The 11,232-nt window shown below is 40.8% G+C and overlaps 1 protein-coding gene across 2 annotated transcripts in view; it reads right to left on the reverse strand.

Annotated features, from left to right (window-relative positions):
* Positions 1 to 9,012, reverse strand: part of ap1g2 (adaptor related protein complex 1 subunit gamma 2) — a 38,866-nt gene extending 29,854 nt beyond the window's left edge. The window contains exons 1-4 of one of the 2 annotated variants that reach the window (XM_017717058.2): positions 8,728 to 9,012; positions 6,253 to 6,455; positions 1,793 to 1,917; positions 136 to 277 (exon numbers count right to left, since the gene is read on the reverse strand). In XM_017717058.2, the coding sequence (XP_017572547.1) occupies positions 136 to 277; positions 1,793 to 1,917; positions 6,253 to 6,453 (468 nt within the window). In that variant the 5' untranslated portion in view covers positions 6,454 to 6,455; positions 8,728 to 9,012. Of the gene's footprint in view, positions 1 to 135; positions 278 to 1,792; positions 1,918 to 6,252; positions 6,456 to 8,727 lie in introns of those variants that run through there. The other variant, XM_037531571.1, reaches the window with a different exon arrangement.
* Between the last annotated feature and the right edge of the window lie 2,220 nt (positions 9,013 to 11,232).

Here is an 11,232-nt window from a genome sequence, read left to right on the forward strand (position 1 = left end):
CACTTTATTTCCATATTAACCATTTAATTAGGGAGATTTTCTTTTTTTTTAATTAAGTGAAATTTCCCTATAAGATGAACACAAAACGTCTTAGCTGACTGACTAAACTTCAAGCTGCGTGACCAGAGGACAAACCTTCTTTTTGATGTAGGAGTTGGAGGCCTTGAGGAGGCGCTCGATCTCAGGTGCCAGGTCTCGACACATCTCTGCAGAGCCCATGCAGGCCAGAGTGCACAGGGCCAGGGACTGGATGTACTGACTGCTATGAGAGAGGTCACTGCAAAGAGCACACAAAAACATACTCAGTAAAAAAAAAAAAAAAAAAAAAAACATAAGCAGAGACAGTGAGATACATGTGATGCTGTAAGCATGGGCAATATAGCAAAAATATAATATGATTATACTTGAAGACCATCTGGCATACCCTCATGCCCTTCTAGGCCTTCAGAGAACGTCTAATGATTTCTGAGAACTAAATACATGTCTGTAATTTCAGCATTTACCAAATGAGAGAAGAATCAACCAATCCTACTGATTTGCAATGAGTTAGACCAATTTCATGAGAAAAAAAACACTTTAGACCAGCGGTGCACAACTCTGGTCCTGAAGGGTCGGTGTGCAGCACAGTTTGGTGACCTACCTGCTTAAACACACCTGATTACACTCATATATTAACTGCCAGGTTTAGTGGGTGTGTTTGAGTAGGAGACCTCCAAGCTGTGCTGGACTGAAGCCCTCCAGGACTGAAGTTGTGCATCCCTGCTGTAGGCCTTCTGGAAGCCCCAGTTGCATCACTATCTGTCAGGATGAGTGGCAGCTTAATCAATGGGCTGCTAGAAGGAAAACAGCAGTGGCAGCTCTGTACCAGCCTCTCTATTGACTCTAAAGGCTGCAAATCTGCTACATGGTAAACTGTATGCTAACAGGTCTGTCAAGGACTTTCCATGTTAGAACAATGTTAGCAGCTACATTCTGGTGCTGAAATCCTGATGGAAGTTGGTGAAGTTTTGTGACTGAAGCAGTATGCGCTGTGTTTGCCGGTTAGGAGCAACCGTGGGCGGTGCTGTCCAATAAAGCTAATCTTTCCAGTTGCAACAGGAACTACCAGACACACCTAGTTCTCTCCCATTGGCTGTGCTGAGACCTGGATGAAGTACATTGCACAAAAGTTTAAAAATCTGAACTTTATTTGACCCTGCAAATGTGTTGTGGCTCTGAAAAGTGAAAAATCAACATCTACACCATGCATCCCATTGAAAAATGTGTGTATGAAAGTGCAGTGGTAAGCATCAGAATGTAACTGGTGCACCATTTAAGGCGGAATTAACCATTTCAAGTAAATAGCTAAATATCAAAACAATACAGTACACAGTATTCAAATAAAATATCTAAAGGGATGCTATCAGAAGTTAGCATAATCATTGAGTTGGGCCTTTTCCTCATGTTTTGACTGAATTTTGACATTATTGGCCCAAATTGAAGGCCTAGCTCTCACAGTCACGGTTCACCATTGATAGATGCAACTCAGTAATCAAATACTCTTGATTAAAACTTGTCTTCAGGGTGAATATTGACTAAAAATCTGCAATTTTGCTATTATTGATTGAATCTGTCTTTTTTTTTTATAAAACATGCAGTTCATCAGTGTTCTACAAGCACTGACACCCATAATATCCTCAGAAACGCATATTATGATGTAATTTACCACAAAAACGATATGGTTATGGTCATATTGCCCATCACATCCCACCCCAATCATGCTGGTCAGAGGAGAAGAGAGAAAGAACGGTACTTCTTGATGGAGTTGGTGATAAGCAAGCTGGCATCCTGTTTCTCGTCCAAAAGCATCATGGCTCCGAGGTAGCCGATGCGTTTTTCACTGTATCTAGGACTAGCAATCATACGGACGCACTCCATCTGAGGAGAAACATCAGAATTGACACATGTAATTGACAACAAGCACAACCTGATTCTACCACAGAACACAAAGGATGGTAACACAGTCTTTTCCTGATTATAGGGCACAAACAAAAATAAATAAAAGGTGCAGTCACAGTAGTGGCTCATTTAGACATGGCAGAGACAGTTGTTTGCAAAATGTTGGGCATCCCTGAACAAATACATTCTTTTTTAATTTCCATGTGCAAATAAGTTAACACATCCTATACGGAGAACACAATCCCACACAGTTTATGCAGCTATTAATTTGTGGAAATTACCACACTGGGTCTTGGGGTAATTTTACCACAGCATGACTGAAATACAAAGTTTGAAAGGTACGAAAAACAGACATTCACAACTTTTGTGATGAGATTTATGGCCAAAAACTAAAATGAGCCACACGCCGAACCTCAAAAGTAGAACAGATTTGATGAAAGTATCGTTAGGATTACAGGAACATACAAAATAAATATAAATAAAAGAATTTCTAAAAACAACTGGTTAAAATGGTCACGTAAACACACATAGTTAAGCGTTTGTGTGAGGTTAGGACAACAGCTTAAAGACAAACAGCAGGCTAAAGCTCTAAAAGAGGAGAGAAGGAGACAGAAGGAGAGAGAGAGAGAGAGAGAGAGAGAGAGAGAGAAGGAGAGAGAGAGAGAGAGAGAGAGAAAGAGATGTAAGAGTGCCTGCAGGTGTCTTCCCCATCAAACACAGACTTTGGGTGTACTCACACTAGGTGATCTGTACCGTGCCTGAGCACGTTTGACCCCCAAAGTATATTTGACTAGTGTGATCACTCCACTCCACTTGAAAAGGTGGGCCAGGGCACGGTTCAACTGGACTCGGGCATCTAATGTCAGTGATGCGACTGTCCCACTTCTCAACTCATTTGAGAAAATGTGGGCTAAAACAGGTCTAGTTCTCACCTTTTTAAAGAATGTAAATAGTAGTCAGCAAGAAAAGCTGCAAACATCTCCCTCAAAGTCAGCTGCGTCTGCAAAAATCTTATATGTGCGGGACAATTAACCGAAAATCGCTGCGTTGCATGATCAATAAATCTATAAGGCATGTGAGAGAGCCGTGTGTCAGCACCCCAAAACGATCCAAATAAGCCACAGAGTAAGTACAATCATAGACTACACTGTGCTGTGCAAGAGGCATTTTCTTCAACATAAGACACAAGTCACACCCTGATGACGTAAGCGGGGTTGGACATGATACAAGGCAAGAAGGCATAGTGTCCGCACACCCTAGAGTACACTGTGTGAGTAAAAACAGTTACAGCAAATTATATCGCTGCTGTCATAACAAAACCTCGTATCTCCAAAATGGTAACTTTTACAGCACAAGGAAAAAAACATACATTACTTTCAATGTAAGTCAATGGAACCAGACTTCTTCCATCGACCAAGTAATTTTTGGCCATCCTTCATGAAATTTCCACACAATATAGGGGCCAACATGCATTTTCAAACTGTCAAAAACTGAAAATCGACAAAAATGGCGATATGAGGTTTTGTTCCGACAACAGACAATCTAAATACACGATTGCTGATTCATCACTACAAATCAAACATGACTACAATGCAGACTTGGACCAGTCCTGAAACAAAAACACAGTGTCAATGGTGAGGTCCAGCATTCCTCGTGCAGATCTTAGGCCCTGTTCACATTTGGTACCAACAACCATCTCGAATGATCTGACCACAAGCAGACAGCGAGACGTGTAGCCGTTCACACCTGGCATTTCCATGCATCTTGAAAGCATCTAGTGATCAGGTTTTAGAACTGGAGGAAAGCGCCCCCACATTTACTACGTCAGTCTCTTGCTGTGCTTGTTGTTAGAGAAGTCTGTGCTTCTATAAATAAAGGGCTGTTTTAAACGTTTAGACCACGTGAACTGCTAATGCAACTTGTAAACAACTGGTAGGCAAAAAATGAAGCTACAGCAGTTGCTTTCGTGTCTGCTGTGATATCGCAGCTGGTTAAGGCTGATGGGATGCAGATTATCTCACATAGTACAATATGTCTTACAACCAGTCTGTTCAATATAGAATATTTTGTTTAAGGATATGTTTCTTACAGTGAACAATAATAGTTCTGTGGCTTTTGTGTCTCTGTTCGACTTGCTGTTATGGTGCTGTTTAGGCTCATCTCCAGCCTATCCTACCAGACATGGCAGCAGCCTGTGGTTCAGGAACTGAAACAGGGTAATTCCATCATCGTATAACTGCCTTGGACCTGACTGTGGGCGTTAAAATGTGCATGAGGGACGGTATCTTCGCTAAATCTCTCCGGATTGTTTCTGAACCAGCCCATGTCTGCATTATAGCAGTTTTTCATTTCTAATGACGAAATGCACTTGTATGTAGATTATCTAATATACATATCATTTGCATAAAGGTATGACTGTTTCGACCAAGTCTGTGTTAGGTGAGGAAGACACCTGCAGGCACTATCATTCCCACCACTCTCTTTTCTTACAGTTTTAGCTTGTTGGTTGCCTTTAAGACTTTGCGTGAAGGCTGTGCGTTTGTGTGAACCTGTTGACGTCATTTTTCTCCATTTTTTTCCCCATCTTTATTAACACTTATGCTCGTAGGTATATTTTGGTTTTTCCATCTGAATGTACAAGCCCAAATCATAAGACATATTATTCAGTAACTGCATGAAATTACTGGGTGGTCTTCTCATCTTGGTTTTGGAGGTATATCATGTCACAGAAATCATGAACGAGTGCTTCACACTAAACGATATGCGGTAATTTGTGACCCTCATCACCTGCGAAGGTGGTTTGGGTGATCGGATCACAATGTGACGCACTGTACTCTGTACACACCTGTACTTAGCACCATCTACAGATGTTAACACCAGGATGCATGTTAAAGCCAAATGTGAACAGGGCCTTAAAGACGTCAGTAGGAGTCGCTGTCAGTCAGGCCCAAGGCCTTAAAGAGTGATTCCACTAGGGCTGAACGATTTGGGAAAATACCTAATTGCGATGTTTCTGATCGATGCTGCAACTGCGATTAAAACTGTGATTATTTTCTGTACATTGAAGTCCAGGCCTGTTATTTTAGCCAAGAAGACCAGAACATCCACTTTTCTTGGCTTGAGACTTGAACACTGAACATGCCAGACGGCCACTTAGTTGTGGTCATGATGCCACAGCATACAGCTTTTTTGGTCCAATTCATCTACAGGCAGTTCACAAGCTCTAATATTAGGTAAATGCTCCCCAATTAAGAAAACATTGGTAATAAACAATGGCTATAATTAATATTACAGCTCTTGTGATTTAAAAACTGCACTCTTTAAAAAGCAACTACGATATAAAAAAGATTCATCTGTCAGCTCCACATGACACCCAGTATTACAATGGTGGAAAAACCTAGTTTCCACTCCTGTACCATAGGCCGGTGACATGTCTGGCAGGATAGATGGGAGATGGGCATAAACAAGTCCTTAGCTCATATCACCCCATCCTTCTCAGGAACACAACAAATCAGCCTCACAGAGACATAATAGCCTAATAATGATTATTCCTAGATGTAACTTGATTATGGGAGATAATCTACATTCCCCTTCAGGGGAAAATAACCCATAAGAAGTGGCCTGTGCAAAAGTTATGACACAATGCATATTTCCCCCAATATCTCAGCACTCAGCAAAAAGAATTTGTTCATTAAATTTATCAAAAAATTGTCATATTGGAGTGTGTTCTCTGTAGAGGATGTGTTAACTTATTTTCATTTACACAATCCACAACGTGGGTGTTTAAACGTTTGTACAAACCCATGCAGGAAAGTTGAAGGGAGCCCTACAGCATTTGCTGGTGGTAGTCAAACCAATTATTGTGGTTCAGGGAAATGTTTGATAATGGACATTTATAAGTATCACTGAAAGTTGGAACTTTGGTGAAATGGTCATTTAGTGATCAAACAAATGCAGTAGCTACACAAACAGTATAATGACAGAGTAACTGGTTGGCCATAAAACTGTGAAGACTAAAACATCATCAATATCCACATAACAGCATTCACGGTTTCAGAGAAATGCATATAAACGTTGTTACTCTGTCTTTTACTGTCACTCAGTCAACTGGAACATTTCCACAGTGTCAAACGTAACTGAATATGGGGTCAACATGGCAGGTTATGCTGCACAACCTGTAATGTGCAGCACCTCCAATCCATTGTTAATCTGTGCTCTGAACTCAAACAGCAGGGGGCGCTCTGCCACTTTACGTTCCCAATACAGAGACACATAGCAGAGAGCAAACGCAGAGGACACATGTGACTGTAATACCTGCCCGAAGTGCGCAGGGTAGCCCAGCATGTGCACATACAAGAGCTTGGCCAGGTTGTGAGACCGCCCTCCGCTGTCAGCTTGACGAAACTGTGCCCGAATGGCAGCACATTCTCTCTGAATGACCCCCCTCTCCTCTCCCTGAGTCCGAGCACTGCGGATCACCCGGATCATCTCCTGCAGACATACGGACGGAGCCATGTCTGAGAGAGAGAGAGAGAGAGAGAGAGAGAGAGAGAGAGAGAGAGAGAGAGAGAGGGAGAGAGGGAGAGAGGGAAAAAAGGGGAAAAGGAACGAGAGAGAGGGGGGGGGCAAGCAAGTGCAATAGAGAGAGAGGGAGAGAGAGTGGGAGTTGGAACAAGACAGAGAGAGGGAGAGAAAAAGAGAAAGGAAAGAAAGACAAAGGAGGGAAAGAGAGAAAGAAAGGAGGGAAAGAAAATAGAGAGAGAGAGATGGGAGGGAGAGAGTGAGAATGAGAGAGAGACAGAGACAGAAAGAAAGAAGGGAAAGAGAGATAGAGAAAGAGAGACAGACAGAGAAAGAAGGAAAAGAGAGACATAGAGAGAGAGAATGGAAAGAGAGAGAGACAGAGAGATGGGAGGGAGAGAGCGAGATCAAGAGAGAGAGAGAGAGAGAGAGAGAGGAAAGAAAGAGAGAAAGGAGGGAAAGAAAAGAGATAGAAAGAGAGAGATGGGAGGGAGTGAGAGAGACACAGAGAGAGAAAGAAGGGAAAGAGAAAGGAAAGAACGAGAAAGAGAGAGAAAGAAAGAGAGAGAGAGAGAATTACTCAGCACAGTTTGTCACAGGCTTCACAGAGATGCTAATTTATTCAGTGGAAGTTCAAACGTGATGCTGTACTCTCTGCTCATGAAAAGAGGAAGTGACACTTAGACAAACATAAATCACTATGAAGAAGTGTAAGAATATGTGCCAACATTCAAAAGCTACACTGAATTATTAATATTCAATATTTAATTCATTTTGTCTGAAGAAAATGTGTGTCTTACATGTACTAGTGTAAGCGTTTTCAGGGCAATTTCACCAGTTTTCTACATAACAATCCTTCAGATGATTAATAAGTCATTCAGAGTGGTTTGGTGTGAAATGCTCCGTTCTAGAGAAACTTACTGAGTCAGAATGGTTTACAGTGGTGGTGATAGGAACCAGACGTCCACCTATTACATGAAATAGTAATACACTGCCTGAGACATTGTGTGTTTACATGCAATCAATAATCCAATCATAATCTGATTCCTGCATTTATCTGATTATTAGAACGGTCACGTAAACAGCACACTCAGATGGGAGTAAGGTTTAGAAATCCGATTAAGAAATCCGATGTAGAGAGCTGGATTTTAGCCCAGTAATCAGATTTCTCGGTGAACGTGAACTCTTACTCTGATTTCTTTCGGATTTCTCAGTCTGCGCATGTGCGAAAACACAGCGGTACTGGAAAAAAAAGGAAGCAGCGTTGCCGCGAGACGGCAGCAAAACCCTTTTTCGGCCTGAAACCAACAATGCTCAACAAAATGAAGGGTTTAAACGTTCTTCATCTTCTAGATGACGCATGTTCATATTTTCAGGTAAAATGAGGTGATGCTTCACAATTTCTGACATGAAATGTATCCTTTAAAAGACGCTCATGCTAAAGGGATGCACGCAGGGCGATCTAAGGCAAAACAGCCCCCCAAAGAGCACTTACTTTTCCAGATTTTGCTCTATTTTACCAACATCAACTTTACATATAAACACTCAGAAGGTGTATGTAGGTTCACTGGTGGTTTTGGATAGAACTCAAGAGCTGCCAAGTTTCTCTACAATGGACCATTTCACATCAAACCACTCTGGATGACTTTACATCTCAACCACTGAACTATGCAGAAATTTCGAAAAATGGGTGGAATTCCCCTTTAGTATCCTGACAGTAGTGTAACCTGTTATGGGGTGGCGAATTATCGCGATATTTAACGTTTGCTTGTGAGACGACCAGAAGAGCCCTTTTCCCCGAGCTGTACTAACAGCACCGGCACTTCCGTAGCGCAGGTATACAGGACTGTACACCTGTCCGAGCGGCAACGAGGGCTTTCTGTGTCCACTCTCCTCCTAAAACACCCGCCTTTCACATCTTTTACACCCTTACTCGAACCGAAGCTGCCTTTAATCCCTGATGTTAGTATACCTTAAATCCTTCGCCTATCAGCCAGCCAGCCCTCACGCACGAGATGTACAACAGCCTCGCTAACTAAATACGAAAGCTGCGGCGAATATCTTACATATTCCAGCGCTATATGTTTAGTAACATTCATTATTCATCATTTATCTTAATGAAAATAAAGCTTAAATTGGCTTCTCATTTGAATTTCACGTTCCACCTTAAATGGTGCGGCAGTTAACGTTAACTGCCGCACCATTTAAGGTGGAACGTGAAATTCGAGTAGGAAGCCAGTGTCACTCGCCGGTTTTACCCTCCCTTACCTCTCAAATCCAACTCGCAGGTATCCAGCAATGTCCGCCGACAACAACCTTCCAAATGTCATTGATGTTACCAGCAGCAGTTTAATCAAATCTGTCCGGCAGAAGGTGCTAACTTGCTAGCAGCTGGAAGCGAATCTCCGTCAGCAGCCATATAAACAGACCCAACAGCGGCGCTACTTCCTTCATCCGGGAGTCACTTCAACGTCAGGGAGTATTAGCTGGGGGTTCTCCTGGAAAACTACAGCACATTCCACCTGTTTATGCGCGAAATGCAGCCTGTTAGTTCAACTTTTCTGTCATACTTGGATGGTTAAGGTGCCCACAAGGCATTCCGAGTGAACGCTCCGCTCTAGAGAACATTGCCGAGTCCGAATTGTTCACAGTGGTTTTAATGGGAACCAGACGTCTGAATTGCTTAAAGAGCAACTTTACCGATTTTTCAAACTTTCTGCAAAATTTCGTCTTCGAGATGTAAATAAAGTCAGTCAGAGTCGTTTGATGTGAAGTGGTTCATTGTTGAAATGTTTTCAAACTGATAATTCTTTACAGTGGTGGTGATAGGAACCAGGGGTCACCCTGTCTACAGCACAATATATAGACATTTTATTTGCTACCAAAAGTCAGCAATGGACTTTCATGTGTTCTACATTTTTACATATAATGTTGATGATGCTTGCTGGTGACATCCGGTATAAATTAAAATAATGCCAGGCCATGCCATAGTAATGCGAGGATCTTGTTCTCATGACTTAGTAAGGTGTGGGAACAAGATCCTAATGCATGGCTACGACTTAGTAACTTACTAAGTCGTGGCCACCAGCAGATTTCACCAATAGGGCTCCGACTTAGTAAGGCATGGGAACAAGATCATGCCCTATGTCAAGGCTAAATTGTCTCATTCTTACACCTTACTAAGTCATGGCCACACATTAGAATCTGATCTCCATGCCTTGCTAAATCTGGTCATGACTTAATTATTTCGTTCCCACACCTTACTTAGTAATGGCCACGCATTAAGTCATGACCTTGAGTTAGTTAGCTTGTTCCCGTGCCTTAATAAGTGGTGGCCATGCATTAATTTTATTTAAATGGGATGTCACCAGCAGGGCTCCGTAGGTGTGGGAATGAGATCATGCCTTATTAAGCTGTGGTCAAGGCTTAATTATCTCATTCTCACACCTTATGAAGTCATTGGCACACATTAAGATCTCGTTCCCACGCCTTACTAATTCGTGGCCACTCATTATTTTATTCATATGTGATGTCACCTATAGGGCTCTGTCTGTTTTGCCTTCCATCCCCCGGCATGCATCCCTTCGCCATAAATGGATTAAAATACATTTAAAGCCAAAACTTTATCAGAAAAATATCACAAATTAATCATATAATTTATTATTATAACAATGCAATAATATATTATTATAATATAATAATGCATATCATAACTATTTCATGCATTAAGCACTTTAGACACCTGAATTATTTACATCGCAAACCCCCACCCCCTCGCTTTAATGCCTCTGAAAGTGTTCTCATGTTATTATGTGAAATGGTTAAGAATGCACTACCTGAGACTTTGCTTTACGACAGTGGAGGGGCACACGCAGGGCGTTGGAAGGCAAAATGGTCCTAAAAGATTTTTTCTTTACTATTTTACCATTATCTACATTACATTTAAAAACTCAGAAGGTTATTTACTGGTTTTGAATAGTAAATAAAATGGCTATATTTGCACTGTAGACATGGCGACCCCTGGTTCCCATCACCACCACTGTAAAGAGATCCAAGTCAGTTTCTTCACAATGGAGCATTTCTAATCATTGGATGACTTTACATCTCAACTATTTAATTATGCAGAAATACAGAACTGTGCGAAATGTTTAGGCATCTAAGCTAATTTTTAAACAATTTACCTCAGCAGTGAGTTTATCACTATATACATTAGAATAAAGTCATATCCATAATTCAAATACACACAAAAACTAAAAAAAGTAACACAAATTTGTTGGGTCCATATTTTTCCTTGACACCTTCACAGCCGACACAGACACTTGTTAAGATCATCAATTATATCATGAGCACAATTTACTGAAGCACTGATTGGTCAAACCAGGAGTTGCTTTTTAACTACATATAATACTGGCCTAAACAAACACACTCACATCCAGAAAATCAGAAAATCCCTATTTATTATATATATATATATATATAAATATATATATATATATATATGTGTGTGTGTGTGTGTGTGTGTGTGTGTGTGTGTGTGTATATATATATATATATATATACACACACACACACACACACACACACACATATATATATATATATATAATATATATAATATATATTATATATATAATCATTATTAATTAATATTCTATATATTTTGTTTATTCAAATATTAACACTTTTCTCAGCAAATAAACACAAACTTCACAAATCAATAGATTTTGATAATGTGTCTTGTGCCTAAGACTTTCGCACAGTACCGTATATGAA

This window comes from Pygocentrus nattereri, chromosome 2 (assembly GCF_015220715.1).
Source record: "Pygocentrus nattereri isolate fPygNat1 chromosome 2, fPygNat1.pri, whole genome shotgun sequence".
Lineage (NCBI taxonomy): Eukaryota > Metazoa > Chordata > Actinopteri > Characiformes > Serrasalmidae > Pygocentrus > Pygocentrus nattereri.